This window comes from Pundamilia nyererei, unplaced genomic scaffold, assembly GCF_000239375.1.
Source record: "Pundamilia nyererei isolate P.nyererei 1_Seehausen unplaced genomic scaffold, PunNye1.0 scaffold00083, whole genome shotgun sequence".
NCBI classification, from domain to species: Eukaryota; Metazoa; Chordata; class Actinopteri; order Cichliformes; family Cichlidae; genus Pundamilia; species Pundamilia nyererei.
Window position 1 is genome coordinate 1,523,663 of NW_005187484.1, and position 22,263 is coordinate 1,545,925.

Consider the following 22,263-nt stretch of genomic DNA (forward strand, 5'->3'; position numbering starts at 1 on the left):
TTTTTTTCACATTCTGTCTCTCACAGTTGAAGTGTACCTCTGGTGCAAATTACTGACCTCTGTCATCATTTTAAGTGGGGGAACTTGCACAATCGGTAGCTGACTAAATACTTTTTTGCCCCACTGTAATTGTCATAAATTGACCCCATACAATTGCAGACAGATATGTGAGTAATATCAGACCGTTATCAGATGGGTTCCATTTTATGGGAACATGTATTGCAGTTTTAGTGACAGTGTTGGTATGCTTGAATATCTTATTTTTCAGCAAAAAAACAACTGAAGTGAGAAAACATGATTAATCACAATATATATTACTGAAATACTCAGCATATCGAGAGTTAAGTATTGTGATAATATTGTATCATTCGGTGTCTGGTGATTCTCACCTATAACCTCTTCCCTGTGTTTTTATGTACCTGACTGGGTTTGTAATTTTAAGCTGATGCCTCCTGTGTCCCACATCTGGGCTCGCCTACTTCTGAAGTAACACTGAACTGAGGAGGCCTTAACTTCAGCTCTGGACTTACTGCTATAAGGGTGGATTGTAGGCTGAATGTCAGTTAGCATTTGTCACAAGTAACACCAAGAAAAACTAACAGTACCTGACAGCAGCTCGGGCTGCACTGGCAACAGGACCCAAAATAACACACACAGACACACACTCCTCTCCATTACACATCTGTATACAGTGGTCCCTCGCTACATCGTGGTTCACTTTTCGCAGCCTCACTGGGGTTTTTTTTGTGTAATTTTGCATGTTTTTTTGTTTTTGTTTTTTTACAGCGCATTGTGTTCTGCGTCCTGATCGACTGTAGACCATTTTCATTCAGTCTCGTGCCGTGTCTCCTGTACAGTACAGAATGCATCCAGCTTGTCAAATTTAAATCTTCGCTAGCAGAAGAAAACAAAAACAACAGTGTTGACATCAAAGGATTATAAGGCGCATTAAGCGAAACCAAACAGTCGGATAAGTCAAACTTTACTCAACTCATTCTTCTTGCTTCCTCTACTTCCGTACCATTGATTCATTAATGTTGTATTCTCACGCAGCTGCTCTATTCCCAGGGTCTGGGCCTGAAAACAGAGTGTGATCTTTGGTTTCATTCTATAATACTGGATGTATTTTTCTTTGAGAGAACTTTGAGAGTGTTTAAACAAGAGAGAAACGTGTGGAAAATGTCAATGCCTGTCTGAGAAAAGTATATAAAGTGTGTAGTGAGGGATTTTACAGCCTTACAACATCTATAATAATTGTAAAAAATAAAGTTCGCTACTTCGTGGATTTCACCTATTGCGGGTTATTTTTTAGAACGTAACACCCGTGATAAAGGAGGGACCACTGTAGTGTAAAGGAGGGCAAATGGAAAGTCCATATGAAACAAAAAGATGCATAGTAGTATAGAGAGATCGTTGTTTCTGTCCTTGTGTTAGCATTATGTATGCAATGTTCGCTGCATGTTTAAGTCCTCAGAGAAACCTGGACTTACATGGGAAGTTGTATGTGAAACAAGCCTGGGCAGCTATTATCCACTCTGCTCGTGTCTCACAGAAGATAGCGATGTTGGTTTTAGGCCGCTGCCCCAACGCCGCCAGACCGCTGCCCAGATGGGAGGCTGCCGTGAGGGTGTCCTTGTAGGAGAGCCAGCGGTACTCGCCCAGAATTACCTGCAGGGGTGTTGGAAAGAGGGGAGGCCGGAGAAAGACGCATAAATATCTTGCTGTCAAGTAAGAGAAAACTGTTTCCAGTCTCAATGAAGACAAAGTATAAGTGTTAATGGGTTTTATTCATTCATTTTGTCAAATATACAGGGTTTTATTAAAGGAACAGAGCAAGGAAAAAGATGAATGGTAAGGAACTGAAAGATGGAATGATGCAAATCTATTATCTCCTTAAAAAAGCCACTGAACTGTTGCAAAGCCCTGCTCCTGTGTCCCATCCCACAGTCACATGCTTGGCCTGTTCCTTATTAAGAAGTCACAGGAAAGGGAGCAACTGTCCACTGTTGCCAAACAGAAGTACTTCCTCTTGCTGTCATTCTCATGCTGCTGCATGTCACGGTCATCAGCTGCACGAAAGAAAGATAAGCATAGGCTTCTGGATATTCTCTTCACCACTCACACATTATGTTCAGAGAGCTGCCTGCACATGTATTAGTGAGCTTATACCGGCTCCTAATGGTTAAGAAATGTCAGTGCACATAAACACGCAGAAGAACACAGAGCCACAGTGACTACACGGTGCTGTTTTCCACTGGTTGGGAACAATAGCTAGCTAAACAGCCTAATTATGCACTATTGCAGCAATAAGTGTTTCAACAGTGGAGATTCAATGGATTACAGGGATCAGGCCACTGGGTTTAATGAGGTAATTCACAAGTAACATAAACACCTAACTGTGCAGGCACACTGAAGAAGAAAACATAGCTAAAAATCTTGAAAGCAGAAGTCTTCTTCCTTTCTTTCTGCTCCAATTTACACTAATTCTGGATTAATAACAAATACTTTTTTTTACTGTTTTGATTTTGCTACTTCGTATTCATACTCTACCCTCTGTCCTAACATTTGCAAGGTTGAAGGAAATAGGTGCAGCACGGTGGTTAGCACCGTTGCCGCACAGCAAGAAGGTCCTGAGTTCAATTCCACCATCAGGCCGGGGTCTTTCTGTGTGGACTTTGCATGTTCTTCCCGTGTTTGCTCCAAAGACATGCAGCTTGTGGGGATAGGTTAATTGGATAATCCAAATTGCCACTAGGTGTGAATGAATGTGAGTGCGAATGGTTGTCTGTCCCTGTGTGTTGGCCCTGTGACAGACTGGCGACCTGTCCAGAGCGTACCCCGCCTCTCGCCCTATGACAGCTGGGATAGGCTCCAGCACCCCCCGCGACCCTGAAAAGGATAAGCGGAAGAGAATGGATGGATGGAAGGAAATAAGTGGTCTAGTAGACAAGCTGTCAGCTGAAAGAGTAGCAGCATCTGGAAGTGGATTTTGAACATTTTAAACATTAACAAGAGGTTTGTCTAGACAGCAGGCCAAGAGAAGTCACAGAGGAACATTTTGAAGACATTTGGAATTTTACAAACTTTATTTTTTAGAATATGAAAAATGTCTAGCCTCCTCTTTTCGTCATTAGTTTCTGAAAGCTGTAAGCTTGACAGCTTGCCTATTGATTGACATCTCAGAATCCTTCTGCTCTTTGCCCAGTCCCTATCAGAGGCTTCCTTACACTGACACCCTGTCCAACATGGCTATGCAATCTCTTGCTTATTATCCAATGGATATGATGTTTTCATATCACACCATAGAAATCCACACATTGAGTAATAACTCTCTAAAACTATTGTCTTACAAATACACGACTGAGCCACAGTGTTGCACAGCGTTGCACTTGAATAACAGGATCCTTCAATAATAAACAGTAATCTGCAGATGAAAATACTTCACAGCAAAAGCTCTTTTTAGTCTAGAGTGAGTAACTTTTATTAAAAGCTACACTGCGTAGCTGGTTTTCAGGTATTCATCCTAAATACATAAAAGTTTTTTTTTTTAAATGTGAGGTTGGGGGCTGAGAGCTGGGCCTGTTAGATTTAAAGAAAAGGTGCCATGTATTTCAATGCTATGCTTTAACAGGCACGTTGCTAACATAACTCACACTAGATAAAGAAATGAGGCAAAGCTTGTTTAAACAAGCTTTAAATGAGGTTTGCACGCTGGGTGTTAATGCAGTTCACAGATCCATACCACAGTCATTATGAAAATATGAATTATAACTGAACCACTGTCGATGCAATTTTCCTACATGGAGCTACACACAAGGGTGTTTATGGGTTGCAATTTAGTATCTTCTATGTTATCCCACATGGGAAAGAAATTAATAAAAATGGTAAATATTCATCCGTTGGATATATATATAAAACTTGTGTTTTATATATACGGTACCTTTCATGAGATATTTCCTGACAAATCCTGAAATTGTACCCATTTTACTTATTTCAAAATCAATATTTTTATTCTTGAACTCTAGAGCAGCTTTGTATGATTCAACGAATGCAATCCTTCCTTTTTCCACCGTTCTCCCGGCTCTAGATGCAACTTCCAACCCCACAACTTGCAACTGCATAGTGAGTCTTTCAGTTTCCGTGCCACTTCTAATATCACTCTCTGTGCACCTTCTTATGCTATTTCTATTACCCCATTTGTAAGCAGACATACTTCTTAAATTTAAATGCTGTTTGCAGCTGCATACTTAAGGGACAGATAAAAGTGTGTAGTCCTTTAAGTACCTGTAATAGAATGTTGGATAGCCCCTTTTTAGCTACACTGCTACTACAACACAACATTTACTTCCTCACTTCCATATCATTTTTTACCTTCTTGAACACCTTCCCGTTGCTTTGTCGCTCATCTTCCTCGCTAATCACCTCTCTTGTCCCAAGGCAGTCTCTGTGGGGGAACCTCATGGCTGCGTACTCGAACATCTTATCCAGTGTGTCCACTCCCGGATGTAGAGATGTGACCAGCTTCTTCATGGAGCTCACTGCTCGGTATGGTCCCTCTGGTTGTCCCAGGACCGAACGAGCTTTGGCTCTCTTGGCTCTCTCCTCCTCTGAGCCGTAGAAATTCCCGTCAGGTCTGGACACCCAGCTAAGGAGGTAGGAAGGCAGAAAGGTGATGACGGTGTAGATCCACACCATGAGGTGGAAGAGGAGCAGCAGCATGGGGTTCAGGTCCTCTTTCAGCTTCATCTTGGCAAAGCTGTGACAAGCAGAGAGAAGAGAGCGGGGAAGAAGTGCCTGCTCGTGCTGGTTCAGTTGCTCCCTTGTTTCTTCTGTTGCCTTCTCAATTCTCCCTTTCTGCTAATGCAATGCCCACAGCTCTGCAATACTCCTAAAAAATATCCACAACATGGCATTAGAGGAAATTTTTAAACTAGTTTCAAAATTATGCTTGTGTCTACAACACTCCTGTGGTTTTCCAAGAGATTCATTCCGAAACTGAAACAAAGCACTGCCTCACATGTTCTCGCTGATAGTAAAGCAGAAGCTTGTTATTATGTTATTGGCAAGAGATGGTGTTACACATCGACTCTCTTACTCAAATGTTCCTTCCCCACCCTGCAACTCCTGTGTCCGGTGCACTCACGCCAAAGAAGAGAGCACATCAGTCAATGTCAGTCACTGTTAGTGTCGAAGACAGCAAAACAACACAGACAGATGAAGCGGTGAGGAAGGAGACCAGAGAGGAAATATAAGGAGAAACAAATCAAAAAGGATGGGGACACGTAGGAAGAAGTGAAAAAAGTAAAAAGGTCAGCTATAACAGACATAAACTACACTAACTGTGAGGTTTCTGAAAGTCTACATGTGGGATGTGTGACAGGATTCAAGCAACTCGACAGAAGGAGATAGCCAAGTCAGGAGCAGATAAGAACAGGGAACAAGCTATAGCTCAAGAATCCGCCCGTTAAACTCCATGATGTAAAATTTAGAGAGAATGTGATGAGGTTTGCGCAGAGGGACTTCCTCACATCTACTTCACTGGGTAAAAGGTGGCTGTGTTGTGTGTGCGTATCTTTGAAATTTCACCTCATCCCTAGCTTCTTCAGACACACACAGAACAGGTATGCACTTGGTGACGGAGACTGTAACCTACAGAAGATGAGTTTGGGAGCTATCCAGAGTCCTGAACAGAGATTAAGGTTAAGGTTAAGGTTATCTTACAGACTTCCTGGTAAGTGTAGTTCCCTATAACCCATGAAGGCAATTAGGCAACATTATCATGTCAATATAAAAGCGCCTTACCAATAGGTACCAGTTAGTATAAAGTGCTGATATCTAATTTTCAAGATAGATACAGAACCTGGTCAATGAACTAAAAAAATAATAGGCTCAGCATGAATGATTATTTCACACCATGAAGGAAAAAGCAAAACATTAAGTGAATTTTGAGTTGAGATTATTTTGCAATTTAAAAAGCCTACGTTGACTGAAATCTTACACTATCCCATCAATGGGATTTTTTAAATTATCTGAAGCATGTAATTGTAGAAGAAATGAGGACGTGTTTTCATTCATCTGAGTTTAAGACCAGATTTTTTTTTTCATGTCCTGATACACAAAACCTCAGAATTTAAAGAGAGCTTACTTTAATGTTTACCATGACTCTCTATACAGAAAACTAAATGTAAATTTGCCATCAAAGAGGCACAGAATTAGGAGTGCACTGACTGATTTTAGTACAGAATGTTGAGGATGAGTCACGTTAAACAGTTTCTTTTGTCAAGAGAAACAATGATTTCAAATTTGGGGTGAGAAATCAGGGCTGGTAAATAAAACTAGTTCCCAGTATAACCAAACATTTGAAATGTCTTCATCTCTATTAATAATTACAGTGATTCAAGTAAATTAAATGTCATGCCAAGCTGTAGAAGAATGTCTCATTGACTCTGAGACACCACAGACACCAGATCACGATTACTGTGGATTACTAGGATACCCACACCCAACAGCCGAATAATATGACGATCTGGCTGTTAGGTGTGGTGACTGAGCTGGAAAAATGCTTATCTTAAAACTGTCATCACTACTGGCAACCACTTAACCACTTGTTGATACAATATGAGCATGATGTTATATTTACCAAGGCATTAAACTAGTGATGGAGACTATAAACCTATCAGTAAAGTACAACAGTTTAAGTGAGCTATTTTAATAGACTGCAACCATAGACTATACGATCAGAGAATCAGCCCCCTCTTTGGTTTTAGGCTAGTTAACACTTTTTGATAAGCTGTTTTCGCTACTCAGCTCTGTGCTATATTATGTATTATTTGTTATTCTCTTAGTTTCTGGGTCAATAAGGTTCTTAAGGTGTTATTTACGGGCACTACTATGACAAATAACCATAATGTATATTGATGTTTCTATTCAGGCCATCGGCCGTCTTTGCAGCTGTGCAGCTAAAATAACACCGTCTGTCAAAACAGCTTGTGTGTGTATGTGCGCACATTCACACTCTACAACAGTCCGTTTTAGCAGCAGTAATTTATTATTCATAGGAGGAAGAGGCTCATCTTGCCGCTTCACATTGTTCCCCCACCTCTCAAACAAAATTGCCCGCTGAAAAACACACACACTGTGCCCACCTTCCTCCTGTACACACTCATCCCACGAGTGTCCCTTTGAGACTCATAAATAAATCAAAGATTTTACCAGCACTGCTCTCCCAGACCACCATCTGTTCCCTGTGGGACATGGACTCCTTTCTCTGCAGCTCTGTGGTTCTTCCTGGTGTCTCGTTACCCAGCAAGGACGCCCTGCTTCATCACAGGATGCTAAAGCTTACCAAAACTGTACCCTGGTGGAACACAAGTTTTACCCCATCACTCTTCAGTGTTCGTTTGTTGGCCCCACTGTCCCATTTGTCATTTTTCTTTTGCTCAAAGTGGAGCTCAAGGAAACAAAGACAATGGATGAGCGGCACTGTGCTAAACAATCTATTAAACAAGAGGAAAAAGATTCAGGAAGGCATGGTGCTGGCAGACTACAACTTCTTCCACTGCTGCTCAGTGTCAACGAGGAACAGATGGCTTAGATCTCCTGTAAAATATCAAATAATTTCCACTATCTTCTGCTAGTTGTTAAAAATGACTCCTGACTTCCATTAAGCAATAAAGTTAAAATCTGTTTTTCTTCTGTACTCAGTGACTCTGTCCTTCACTTTGCTTCAACTCATTCAGAGGGTTTGACACATTTTATACCATGGCATAGGTTAAAGGCCCAGTGATTTATGTTTTAATTTAGTTTAGTTCTAATGATACAGTGCTTTTATTGTAGTGGATTTTTTTTTTTAAATTGAGAACATTTAACAGAGAGATTTAAAAAAAAATTGAGAAAGTTTAGCAGGATAGACCCAGACATACTGAATTTTACTCCAGAAAACACAATGCCCCCCCCGTCATGTCTTTAGAGATCCCTTACTGCTAAACAGTGACATCTTTTAAACTTCATAGCTCTAGTTAGTATCAGAGTTCAGCTGCTTTGGCTTTGGTCAGGAGGGGTTAAAAAAGTCTCTGTTTGTTTATACAGATTTTCCTTGCTTCTTTGTGGACATCTGCGTAGCGCTCATAAGATTCCCCTGTGCCTGATCATTTTCACCTCTGTTTAAACAGTATTGCTTCTCTCCTTATCAGTTCTCCATTTGCTCTTTACTTGTTCCTCTTTTGCTCTCTGCTGCTGTGGTTTTGAAGCCCTTTGGACTTTGTCTATCTCAGCTATTAAAGGTTCATCTTTTGCGATTTAACGTCCCTCTGCATCCTGCATTTGCAGACCCTCACGAACCTTTACAGAGGAGTAATACTCCCATTTTGAATTCTAAAAAACACACAATGTCCAGCATTGTTGCATCTTGAACAATATTTAAAACTTAACAGTGGTTGTGTGTGTTACCAGGTACCATTAGTTAGTTTGCGCAAGGGCAGAGAAAGGACCTGATAACTTCACTACCTTTCCAAAAAAAACAGTGAGTTCAACTTGACGCCTTCAGAATCAGTTAAATTTTTATACGATAGCTTTAGCGTATTAAATGAAGCCATTAAAAACATTAGACGATGCAAATTTTATTTTGACACAGAAGGATGAGGATGAGCCTTGTATCAAAATGTAGCTAAGAAATTGACCTTTAAAATGCTGTAACTTGTTTAGGTCCAGCCACTTGCCCACCTGCATGTTTCACACTGCCCAAATGTGTCGAGGCAACTGTTGCTGTGATTTGGCGGTACATAAATAAAATGTAATTCAATTTTTCAGCCCTCAAAATTAAACGTAAGATATCTTCATACAGGCTAAAAAATGTTGGAAAAAATAAGGCAGTTTAAAAAGTACCAAGTTGCACCCCAAACCTATGTGCTTATAGGCTTCATAACTCATATTATGAAGGTCAGATTTCACTTGGCTACATTAAATATACTCAAGTTAGCATAAATAAAAGATTGATGGTCCTGGTTCTACATCACTAACTGCCCTAAATAGCCATTTGCTGACCATAAGACAGCATCCTGACCTACTGATGGTTTAGAAGAGGCTTTTCACAACCACATGCAGCCTGATTTACACACCAGCTGCACTATGTCTTTGCAAAGAAAAAGAAGGATCAAGAGTCTAAACTGCAAAACTGCAACCAATAACAAGGCTGGCTCTAATCGCCTGCATTCAAGAATGGGTATACATAACATGTAGACTAATGGTTACTGAATAGTTAGCTTTATGCAACAGCGAGAGATTTGCAGGCAGTCTCCACTCACTGAGTTAATCACTGGATTAATTGAGTAATATAGTGGTACGGTCTACGTAGTGGTGGGGTGAGCCGGCATGTGTGTGCGCCTGTGTGTGCGCCTGTGTGTGTGAGGGAATCTTTGCTTCCTCAGGAGATGGCGTGAATGGGGTCTTTTGTGTGCACACGTCACAGTGCTTACACCCACTCAGCTAAGCAGGCGGCCTCGAAACCTTGCAGAAACTTTAACAAGGACATTGTGGCGAAACAATGCACCGAACGGAAACAATCGGGGTCAGGGTTAGCAAATACAATCCTTGAGCCGTTTGCTGTGTGGGTCAATCGACTCTGAAATGGGGCACCTCAAGGCTAGAGGGTCACACTTTGTGTGTGTGTGTGTTCCTGTCTAGCTATCTTTGTGAGGACCGAAATCTGCATTCTACTATACTTGTGAGAACAACCAACAGTCACTTATGAGGACACACAAGTGTGAAGGCCTTTTTGAGGCTCAAAATGTGGTTTTAGTGTCAGGGTTACAATTAGGTTATGGTTAGGTTTAGGGTAAGGGTTAGGCATTCATTTTTAATGGTAAAGGGGCTAGGGAAACCATCATGTCAATGAAGGTCCACACTAAGCTAGCTGAACGGGGTTTTGTGTGTGTGTGTGTGTGTGTGTGTGTGTGTGTGTGTGTGTGTGTGTGTGTGTGTGTGTGTGTGTAAAAAGAAATAGGATATGAGGTTCGTTCGTATGTTTGTGTTTGGTTTGAGGGCCCAGATTTAAAATAATGACACAATCAAAACCAATGAAGTGTGATTTCAACAAGAGTGAAAGCACAAAACACAATTGCTTGGATTATGCGGATCAGACTGCAGCTTTACTCTGCTTCTGTGGTGACACAAACTACTGGCATGCATGCCAATCAACAACTTGTTTCTTTCTCCGATATGAGCTTAGAGGGTGTTCACAGCTAAGCAGACAAATCACAGTAAATTTAAATAAAAATCCTTGTTTCCCCTCCATACCCAGCTTCAGATGTGTTTTATAACAGCACAATGAAGTAGACTAGTGTCTTGGCTTGCAGGAAGGAGTGTGTGTGTGTGTGTGTGTGTGTGTGTGTGTGTGTGTGTGTGTGTGTGTGTGTGTGTGTGCTGATCACATCGGACCATCCTCTGCAAGACAACAGCGTCTCTGTCTCTAGGTACAGGAGCACTCTAAAGGACCTGCATCATTTGATAACTGCCACCACAGGCAAGTTCCCGTCAGCTGTGTAAATAGAAACTAAAAGCAGCCAGCAGGTTGGGATTGTACGTGTTAGAGCAAGGATTGTGGTGAGGTTGACACACTTTCCGCTCTGGGCCTTTGAGTACAACAAATGTTCTTTTAAAATGTGCTCCACTTGTCTGCTGTTCGTAATTGGGTAAATGTGAATACCAAAGGAGAGATGGAAAAGGGACATTTATAAAAGTTTCCACGTCAAAAAAAATTAAGACTGTAATAAGCTGACCTATTTTAGCTCATGAAGAAATGTTACAAAATTATTTTAAGGGGCATAAATCATTCCTTATTAAGGTTTAAGAGTGAGGCCAAAGACATGTAACATGTTGTGTAATTTCAATGACTTTATCAGTTCAGTGGGCTCAGCAGTGAGCCACAGATGTTCCAGCTGCAACATTCAACACAAACCAGTTACCGTCAGTTACACTTCCGGTTTCGAATTCTAAAGTAAAACACTTTACAACATGGGAGGTAATGCCCACATTTCATTTAAGAAGAAAAATAAAATAAAAAACAATAAAAACAATAATTATGGGCATTATTTATCTTTACCTGCAACGAAACAAGTCAGAAAGCTAATAGCAAAACTGCTATTTAAAATACTTAGTACATAAAATCCCCCCAGTCACTGGCTCTTTTATTTGGCAGGCCTCTAAGTTAGCTCCCAAATATTTAGAACATGTGACATTCAACATCATTTAATAAACCTCTTAGACCTGTTTTTGTTTTTAGACGCATAAAGTTTCTTACTTCCAGAGTAGATCTTCATTTTTTTAGTGTAGCTTGACGGTGCCACAGCATCCTGTGTGCTCGTCACAAAACGACGAGGAAACTTACCGGTAAATGTTTCTGTTAGTTTATCGCTGGCACGTCTTCAGTGTGTCTGTGCTCAGGCTCTGTCTGTGACGGCTCCGTTCATATGTTCATCCATCGGCTCTCACTCTGCCTGCTGATGCTGTGCGCTGCCCGGTCCGGAAGTGACACGCGCGCTGTGTTGTTGTACGAGGACGACTTGGATGGCGGGTTGGGAGGGAGAGGGTGGGCATTCTTTGAGTTATGATTGGACTCGCGGAGGTGGCGCGTGCTAGGGGCCGGCCGACATGGAAGGAAGGCTCGACATGACCGCATGGGTTACTGACGGTCACAAAAGAGCAAGACGTCACGAGCACGACACCCGCATACAAACCAGTGCGCGAAGCCCGAATTCACCTTTATAGACAAATTTAAGATGGGATGCTTGTCGCCATGACAACGCGCGGTGTCGAGCTCCTCGGTGGTGGGAGATTCCTGCCTGGGTGTTTGTTTAATGTATATAATCATTAGCTCATGCAAAATAGTGTTCGTATAAACGTAGTTATTTTTATGTGTAAAACCACACAGACAGCGGTTTAAAATCAACCTCTGGGTAACACTTCAGACCTTACTGTTTCTTCACACTCATCCCTTTACTGTAACCTTACTGTTGAACAGTACACACTGTTCAACAGTAAGGTTTTAACCTGGCATCATCAGAACAATTTGAAGTTTTTTAATGTTTCAGTTAAAGTGTGCTTTAAATCTCTGCATATTCTTTTTTTATCACAACAATGAAAGTCTTATTGAGCCTATTAATGACAAACCTCCCTCTGTGTGAGCGCACTGTAACATCATGGCATCAACAACAACACTGGACTTAAAACCTGTTTTCATTCTATCCTGTACTGTCGTCAACAGATAAGTTAGAAAAAGATAGACTATTCCAGAAAATAATATATTTTTTAAAGCTTTTACTATTATTAAAGGGTCTAAACTTGCCTATGATATGACACACAATGCTAATCTGACATTTCATTGTACTGTATACTACGATATTTCATATAATGAGTGGTGAAGTTCAAGTGTTTTTAACAACCTGTTTTTTATTTTGTAGAATTCATCAACATCTGTGGAGGGATGTATTTGAATATCTCCAGTGACACTTTTGCTAACCTGGAAGCTGAGAGAGGACTTAATCCTGACCAAGCGATAGATCTCAGTGCTTTGCATAGATGTTACATCCTCCGTGCAACAATTCCACTAAGAGAGCAACGATCATTCTCTACGATCAGACAAAAACCTGTCTCTTTCTGCTGCTGTGGTTGAAGCATAGCAAGATAACAGGGAACAGATAAAACAATAAATACTTCAACTTCAGGTATGAATCCGAAAACTGAAAATCAACTCTATTACCTATTTGCTTTTTGTCCAGGTGTATGGCAGTGCGATTGTTATGTCTGTACTGAATAATGCTATTTTAATCACGTAAAGTAAAATTGACTGACTTTATGTGATTAGGACACTGAAAAAAGAGACTGAAACAACATTGTACATGTTTGTCATCATATCTACTTTGCAACAAGTTATTCTTTACTTACTTTGAACAATGTTCATCCAAAAATCGAATCAGGTTTGATGACTAAAGAGTCAACGCTTAAACGCTTTAGAGTGGACATTTCTATATGGAGAACTGTAATCTTTCATTCTAAATCATTCTTAGACTTGAAAATAGGCCATCCAACTCAGATTGCTTTTGAAAGTATCATTGGAATGTGTACTCTGTTGATTTGATTAGAAACAGACTGAATATGTTTGCAAGCAGCAAATATATGATCATGTGTTTGCTTCAGTTCTCTCCGGGTACTCCACAGCTTCCTCCCAGGTCCAAAGACATGCAATTATTGAGGTTAGGTTCATTGGTCCTGGACCTGTCCAGGGTATACCCTGCCTGCTCCCTGTGGTAGCTGGGATAGACTCCAGAATCCCACCCCCACCCCACCCTGTGTGATGGGAGTGCATCACTACTAGTCAAATGTTTCTTCACACTCATCCCTTTACGGTAGTGTTTTCAGTCAGCCCTAAAAGGGTTCTCTGTCCTTTTTGACATTTGAATTCATTATTTTGAGCTAGTTCACATACTGCTACTCTTTTTCAATACATTTTTCTTCTCTGAAATTATTTAATCTGACTTTCGCCTTGGGCTCCAACAAACAGTTTTCTCCTCAGTATTACAAATAGTAGTGCATTTTGTTTTCTATGAGAGAACTTGACTCTTATTTGCTATCTGTCCTGTCAGTGGTGCTTTTTTTTAAATGTTTCATATATGTTAAGACAGAAAATGAAGAAAAATACTATTTACTATGAAAATAGCATTCATTTTTAATTACATTATCTTCTTTAAAGTATAATATTACTTTCCCTCCTTAAGACAACTCATAATATTTATGACAAATGTGAAAGAAAATATGAACAACAGACATCAAATTAATATAGCGCAAGTAAGTTATATTTATAATTCAGGCTAAAAATGAATGAAATTGACCTCTGTTAAAATGCCAGATATTTGTGATTTTACTTTTAAAAGTTTTCCCATCTTTAATGTGACCAATTGAATTGGATTTTTCAATTCAATTCTATTCATGTGGAACCGAATCACAACAGCAGCCACCTGAGGGTGCTATATATCAAAAGTTTAAGTGCAGGATAAAACCTCCAGGAGAACCAGACTCAGGGAGATGCAGCCATCTGACATTGTAGAATAAACCTGCATAAACTGCATAAGTTCATAATAAGTTGCATAATCACTTTACATCACCAGAAGAGCACCATACCCTTGGTGAAGTATGGTGGAGGCAATATCATGGTTTGGGGTTGCTTGTCTTCAGGTGGAACAAGGTCTTTAGTCAAGGTGAAATGAATAATGAACAGTTCCAAATACCAGTCAACTTTGGACGAAAACCCAGAACATGTTTTTTTTTTTTCTAGTCTTACCATTTTCAGAAGTGGTTTGGCTTCTTTTTCCTCAAAATCCTCCAAGTCCCAAAGCCTTCAAAAGAAAAAATAGAGGTTTTCTCTTGGCATTTACACTTCATCACAAACAGAGTTTCAGGTGTGAGGTGGATGATCTGTAGGTGTCACAGTAACTTACTGCTCTTTGAGTGTCTGTTTGCTCTTCTCCACCAAAAAAATCCCCCAGATCTTCAGCAGTGATGTGTGATAGGATTTTGTTTTCCTTTTAAAGTCTAAGGAACTCCATCATCATTGCAATCTAAAAATAAAAGGAGACATTTAAACCACCACCACTCTCAGGTCCTCAGAAATGATCTCATATCAGTCACTCATGTCAGTTTTGGTTTAGATGGGTGTGGGTCTCACATAAGCCCTGTAGCTCGGAAGATGCCAGCAGATCTTCAAAGCTGTCTTGTAAATGAGTTACTGGAAGCCTTTCAACACAGTGCAATCTGGTGACATCTGGTGGCCAAAAATATGAAGAGCAGCTTAAATCTACAAAATAAAATGAACCTCTTCATTACGACTGCCCACTCTAAAGTGGGGTTCACAATTCTGTCTGAAATTGGGCCACAATAGATGAAAAATACACACACACACACACACACACAGATATATATATATATGTGTGTGTGTGTGTGTGTGTGTGTGTGTGTGTGTGTGTGTGTGTGTGTGTATTCTAACCCTAACCCTAACCCTGACTAATCGCGTTCCTTTTAACCTCAATACGGATACCTCAATACCATTTTCTTCTGTTTATCTGTGATAAGATTGCTTTCAGAGCCGTAGCACAAGGAAGGGGGAGGGTGCAGCCAACCTCCTCGGCTTTAATTGGTCCAGGCCAGAGTCGACCATGACCAATTGGCCAATCCACTACCTTTCATTGTTTATACCTACAAAAAACTAACAAACAAAACAACAACAACAACCACAACAAAGAAAACATCTGCCCATCTGCCAACGGAAAATCACCATCTGTTTGACCGTCCCCAGTTAATTCACAACGCCAGATAATCCAGAACACTGGCGCCACAGAACACCTGTCGCACCTCCATCAGCGGGCACTCCCGCATCAGGTGTCCCAGCAGCCCACACTTCTAGCACTCCTGCCCCAGTTTCTCGGGTACAGTACCGGTCATTTCCAAGTCCTGGGGAGGCAGAATAGAGAGAAACGGGTTAGTCGACTGCAACGGCGGTGTCCGCTCCACCAGAGCGGTGCCAGGGGGCTTCCTTCTTGAGTCCCCTTTAAGTAATGATAGCCTACTTGAAAATAGGTTAGGTGCTGCATTGCTTCAGCCCAAGCCTGTTCGGTCAGCACACGCAGTCTGTGTAATATTTAAATAAAGGTTTTGACCTTCAGCTTAAAGGAGCTTCGGGTTTTGTTTGTTTGTTTGTCTGTTTTAATATCTTGCACACTGTAGTACACTGTACAGTGTAATTACTGTACTTTTATTTTCTGAAAAGCTACTCTAAAGCTTCAAAACCTTTTTGGACAGAACTGAAGTATAAAAGTAGGCTACGCGTTCCAAGGTTTACGTCGGGGCCCATGGGGTCAGGGGTCAGGCGTAAATTCAATTTCCTCAGTGTCTTTGGCAAATAAATTTAACTTACTAATATGTATTTTGAAGATGTTCAGCTACTTTCCAACCTTGAACCTTCTTTTCTGTGTGAGCTTCAGCTTTCAGGTGAATGATTCGGTGTATTTCAGTTAAATTTAACAAGTTTCCCAAATATTTTAGCAATTACAGGATTTCAGCTAAAAAATATTCGCGTATCAGCTTTCGCACTGCATTTTCTTCAGGGAACACATTCTCTAGTTATGATGATGATGATGATTTCTCCAGCACGCAACAACGTGTTACCGATTGTTTGAAGTAAAATTAAATAGCTAAAAAGCTGTAAATAAATAGCTTAACCTTTTTGTAGGTCTGTGTCCCGGAGCTCACATGCTGCATTGCAAAAATTGAACAAATATATATCTAAACGTTTTCCTTATATTAAGAATGAACATAACGGCTTATGTTAAGTTCTAAATAAAGTTTTTTGAGAGTAAAAAAAAGAAAAGAATAATCACTCAGGCACCTCTGCAGACAACTACAACCGGCTAGTGAGGGTCCTTTTCCTCCACATAGCTGGTGACGATTAGCTGCGAACATGCCGACTGTCGGAGTTAAACGGGATCTTCTATTCAAAGCTTTGGGTAGAAGTTACAGTAAGTCATATTTACTGTATTTTCCGGTAACCTTTAATCTGCTCGTCTGTTTTCTCTTTTTTTATTTTTGCTTCTAAACGACAGAGTTCAGGTCAGTACGTTGTGAACTCGCTGTCTGATTGTTAGCAATGTAGCAGCTGCTCATGAACTGTAGAGCTAATTTTAACTGCCTTCATTTCTAATTATTAAAGAAAGTACCACTTATTTGATGGCAAGTTTATTTTGGTTTATTTGTTAACTTATGTATTTTTTGCGATAAGGAAATAGTACTAGTTCATTTCTATCTGCCTGTTGACTGACAGCGTGATTGCATCATTTCCTCCGCTTCCTCCTGTCATTTAAGCCTCTGGGTTTGTTCAGAATCACTATCCTGTCAGCTTGTTCGTTGCCAAAAGTGTCCACCAACAGATTAAGTCTGCAGTTTTTATTATTTTTATGTTTTGTTGCTATTTTTACTGCATAAAGTCTTTAACATCAGTTTTTATCATCTTTTTTTATAAATATAAAATGGTCATTACGTTCGTTTGTACAATGCACTTGTTGGAGGACAACATCAAAAATGACCATTTCATATATTTGCAGTGCTGCTTGATTTTCTTGTATTGTTAATGGAGTCTGGGACGTGTAATCGATTAGATAAACATTGTCATGAATCCCCTCTTACTTTCGCTGTTTTGCTTCCACCACGATAAAATCACACTTCCTGCACAGCTCTCTCTCAGTGTACTTCATGACCAGTATCTCAAATCTGTTTTCTGCATTATTCGCTTTATTTGTTTATTATTCGCTTATTATTAAGTCATGTACAGTGCTGTCGGCCGCTGTTTTTTGTTTCCAAAAATGACCTCCGACAAGAAAGCATAATTTCTGCTGTTTAATACCGAAGAAATTAAAACTTTTTTAAATTATGCCAAATTGAAAAATGCTTGGCTGTGTCTCAAATAAAACATCTAACTTTGCTGTGCTTCACTTAAGCAGCATCGGGTAATGTTCATATGTTGATTCATGGTTTTCTTCAGTTTTTGATCTACTGCAGAATATTTTTAAGGCAGTTATCTGCTATAAAAAGCCAGGCCAGGAAAATCTTCGCTGTGTTTAATCAGTGACAATACTCACCTCTAGTGAGTAGCCTAGGCCTGACAGAAGTGGACGTAGCTGTGGATAATGAGAAAAGATGAAAAGAACGTTTGATTACTTTTTCGTTAAGGCCTGAGCCATCTGAAATTCATAGCTAGTGCTCTGACACGGAGCCATCAACCTCTCAGGTTATGTCTAACATTGGTCCGGAGACAGCATCAGATAATGAGCCTCATACGATCGACTCCGAGCCAGAGCCCACTGAAAGTAAAAGGGGGAAAGTGTATACAAAGTATTTCAAAGAGAGTGGCTTGACCAGTTTCCGTGGCTAAGATACTGTAAAGCTGACAACATGATGCACTGCATTTACTGTCGTGAGTGTGGAAAGACCATGGCCGGCAATACTGCATTTGTGACTGGTGCTGATACATTTCAAATTGAAATGCTGAAAAAGCACAGTGTATCCAGAAAAAACATTATATGCCGTGATAAATGCACTGCTCAAGTATCCCCTCTCCCCGCTGCCTTTCAGCGGCAGGCAGCAGCAAACAGGTCATCAGAGGAGGCTGAGAGGATGATTAAGTTTTAACATTATCTACGTTATTGCCAAAGAGTGCCAAAGCACTTTAAGCATAAGCACCTTTTCAGTAACTTACCGTATTTTCCATAATATTTTCCATACAAGGTGCTTTTAGCATTTGCTTCAAAGTTAAGTTTGCTGTGTGTTAAGTTTGCTGTTGATGCAGGCTCCATAGCCGCATCAACATAAATTCACTTCAGCTTATGTAATGTTTGATGCATCATAATTTCTTTCAGTCTGTCTTGCAAATAAATATTTCTGCTGCAATGTCATGCACAAACACAAACTATTATCTGGCATCCTCAAGATCAAACCTGTGTCAAAACTGTGTCATTCTTTTGGTCCATTGGAGTCTGGTAACCCATCATATGCCCCTATTGGAAACTAAGAATATTACATTAAATTGCTCGTTTGACTAAAAATGGGTAAATCACGTAATTTAGTAAAAAACATTGAAAGCTACAATTTTCATGTGTTGAGCTTAGAATGAAAGGAATTTTACCTAAATTACTTGATTTAGTCAGTAACAAGGAATTAAAAGATGGGTTTCAGTTGGCCAAAAGTGGCCACCATAGAGCCAACAGGAATAACTGCATGTGTAGTGTATATTATTGATATAATTAAGGAGCTGAAGTTGGAAAATTTAAAAAAATAGTGAAAAATTGAAGAAAGTGAAGTGTACACAAATGGCCAGCATAGAGCCCAGAGGGTTAAATGTGAGCAGGCTGCTGTGACATGTGCCAGTAAATATCTTCTAATAATGTCTGTCTGCCTTTTGTTTTAGCTGATGAGGAGTTTGACGAGCTTTGCTTTGAGTTTGGGCTGGAGCTGGATGAAATTGTAAGTACATGACATCAAATACGAACAGCTCGCTATTTGTGGTTAATAAAGTAATGCAGTAATGCTCTGTTATTGCAGAGATGTAAGTACAGTTCTTTGATTTGTCTACATTTGTGTCTGAATTCTGGCATGCTGAAGTTCCTCTTCCCCATCTGCTTTACAGACCTCTGAGAAAGAGATAATCAGCAGAGAGCAGGGTGACACTAAGGCCTCAGGAGCATCTGATGTGATCCTGTATAAGATCGATGTACCAGCTAACCGCTATGATCTGCTATGTCTGGAAGGACTGGTTCGTGGACTGCAGGTCTTCAAGAATAAGTGCGTTTCTGCAATTTTTAACAGGCTTAACCTGAAATAAATGATAAGAGATTTATTTATATATCAAGTTTTGTTGCCGTGATTGACCAGCACTTTGTTTTTTTTTGTTTTTTGTACCGTATTTTCCGCACCATAAGGCGCACTTATAATCCTTTAATTTTCTCAAAAATCAACAGTGCGCCTTATAATCCGGTGCGCCTTATGTATGAATTCTGGTTGTGCTTTCTAACCTTGAACCAATTTTATGTGGTACATGGCGCTCATAAATCTGTAAAATGTTTTAGTACGACTTGTGTAAGCTACGAAGTGCTTGATGCATTGTCAGATGGCTTGTTGGAGCATTACAGCTACTGTAGTCAGGAGCCTCGCAGAGTAATCTAGGTCCAAAACTCTGTCCGCTTCAGGTCCCAAAGTCGAACGAACACTGCGGCATCACTGAGAGTTAAAACTGTTCTTCCCTCTAACTGCAGAGATTGTGTTTTTGTTTTAGGTTGGAGGTGCCTCGATACAAACGTGTTAGCCCACTCAGTGGGGAGCCTCAGAAGCTGATCATCACTAAGGAGGTGTGTGGAGATGTTCACAATTGTAAAATGTTTAACAAGAAAAAAAATAGTTTGTAACCTAGAACAAGTATCAGTGCGATTTGCCTGTTGACCCTATGTTTGCGGCGCTTCACTCCCCTCAGACGGAAGCAGTGCGACCCCACGCTGTGGCAGCAGTCTTGAGGAACATTACTTTCACAAAGGAGCGCTATGACAGTTTCATTGAGCTGCAGGAGAAACTACATCAGAACATTTGCAGGTGAGAGCACACCAACCACCTACAGTGGGGCAAAAAAGTATTTAGTCAGCCACCGATTGTGCAAGTTCCCCCACTACTTATTTTCCACCCTAATTTACGGCTAAATTCTTTACAAATCCTACCATGTGGATTCATGGATTTTTTTTTCACATTCTGTCTCTCACAGTTGAAGTGTACCTCTGGTGCAAATTACTGACCTCTGTCATCATTTTAAGTGGGGGAACTTGCACAATCGGTGGCTGACTAAATACTTTTTTGCCCCACTGTACTATATATAACATGAATGTGTTTCCTTTAAAAATTTGAGTCTAAATGGCTAGCTGCAGCTTTATTTACAATGAAAGGACCAACATGATGCTGCCATTACCTCTGACACTTGTTACTGTCCTAAGTCACCTAGTTAGGTAACTAAAGACATAATATACTTATTTAAAAGTACTAAGAATGTTTTTGATTAGACCCAGTAATAAATCTTGCAGAACAGCACTTATGTTTTGTGATGATAGTTTTACTCTCATGAAACTCACTGCAGAGCCAAAAATCATCAGGGCCTACGTTGCCTAAGATTGATTTTGCACATGCCTAAGGATGAATTTCGTAAGAACTTAATTGTTTACTTTTTATTGATACTACTTCTTATTTTGTGTAAAATTTACTTGATGATTCATCAAGTAACTAGATATGACAAAAAATCCTGGATGCTATTTTTTTTTCTTTGATGCTTTATTTACAAAACGGTGCTGTGGCGTTCTGTAGCCTTCATGGCAAGTGGTCCACATACATTTGCCAGTGAAACGGCACCTTGAGCAAAAACATCTAGGAGCAAGCGTGTCAATAAAAAGTGTGACAACATTAAGCCCAGGGAGCCCCCACTTTTCAAGAAAAAGACCGATAACACAACAACAACAGTGACAAATTTGCTGTCATAATTTAACGTGGAGCTTTTCTGTACACATACAGGAAAGAGCGAAAAGGCGGTGCTGTTAATGAGATGGTGAGCTCAAATAGATTTATTACAGTAACCACTATTAAACCCCTTTACTGTGAAAAAGTTGGCAGGAATCATTCATCAAACCACCTGATTACCAATCTCCAACATGAAGTAAAACTAATTTTGTAGCTGCTCCCATTTCGTTGCAATTTGTTTTGGCAGAAAGCTACAGAAGTTCAAATAAAATATGCAGAGCTGTTAACCTTGTCTGATACCATGTTTTAATCAAGCAGCTCACCGAGGGCTGTCACAGTGACACCTGCAGCAAGCAGGAGTGAGCCTACAGGGTACAAGACTACATTTATTTAAAGGCTTTTGTGACATTTTATTTTGCAGATGTAGATTAATCTAAAATATGAATACCATATTGTAATAATAAAATTGTATTAACCTTTAAAAATAAACTAGGGTTTGGGTTCTTTTGCATTTCAGGAAAAACAGTAAAACTGAGCCACTGACCTGTGGCTGAGTTAATTATTCACATTATTAACATCTACACCATCATAACAGAAAACATTTCGTAGAATACTGATATGCTCTGTTTTCTTCATTGCAGCCACCACATGCTCCTATAAAGGCTTAGAGACACACACAGTTATTTGCAAGCATGCTTAAATACGCAGACACACACACAAACAGAATCTGAGTGTTTACCAAGTCACGGCACATATTTCACATTAGAAAAATCACACGGCACACCACGAAACAAAAATGTCACAAAAAGCATATTGATAACTTTTCTCTGCGCACCAGGTATACTGGAATTGGCTCAGTTTGTCCCCAATATACCATTTTTGCTTTCTTCTGAATCAGAATACTTTATTGATGCCTAGGGGAAATTATTTTTCATTACAGTGCTTTATTATAAACAAACATTAACAAGGACAGACAATACACTAACTAAGAATAGCACAATATATATATATATATACACACACACACACATAAAAGTCACTTATTAATAAATAGCTGAAAAAGGAAGAACATGTGCAAGAAGGGTGTAGCTGTTGCAGTAAACTGTGTGTTAAGTGGGTGAGTTGTACAGGGAGATGGCCACAGGCAGGAATGATTTCCTGTGTCGTTCAGTGGTGCTT

At 40.0% G+C, this 22,263-nt stretch overlaps 2 protein-coding genes across 3 annotated transcripts in view; one reads left to right on the forward strand and one right to left on the reverse strand.

The window, feature by feature from the left end:
* The window catches only part of acsl3a (acyl-CoA synthetase long chain family member 3a), a 40,688-nt gene extending 28,920 nt beyond the window's left edge, over window positions 1-11,768 (reverse strand). The window contains exons 1-3 of one of the 2 annotated variants that reach the window (XM_005738348.2): window positions 11,384-11,768; window positions 4,372-4,888; window positions 1,491-1,668 (exon numbers count right to left, since the gene is read on the reverse strand). In XM_005738348.2, the coding sequence (XP_005738405.1) occupies window positions 1,491-1,668; window positions 4,372-4,746 (553 nt within the window). In that variant the 5' untranslated portion in view covers window positions 4,747-4,888; window positions 11,384-11,768. Of the gene's footprint in view, window positions 1-1,490; window positions 1,669-4,371; window positions 4,950-11,383 lie in introns of those variants that run through there. The other variant, XM_013912202.1, reaches the window with a different exon arrangement.
* Window positions 11,769-16,450: 4,682 nt separating this feature from the next.
* On the forward strand, window positions 16,451-20,211 carry LOC102211227 (phenylalanine--tRNA ligase beta subunit-like). Its single transcript, XM_005738350.2, has 5 exons — window positions 16,451-16,562; window positions 19,004-19,059; window positions 19,223-19,377; window positions 19,868-19,940; window positions 20,063-20,211. The coding sequence occupies exons 1-5, from the start codon at window positions 16,505-16,507 to the stop codon at window positions 20,180-20,182; spliced, it is 462 nt and encodes a 153-aa protein (XP_005738407.1). The 5' UTR covers window positions 16,451-16,504; the 3' UTR covers window positions 20,183-20,211.
* The last annotated feature ends 2,052 nt before the right edge of the window (window positions 20,212-22,263 follow it).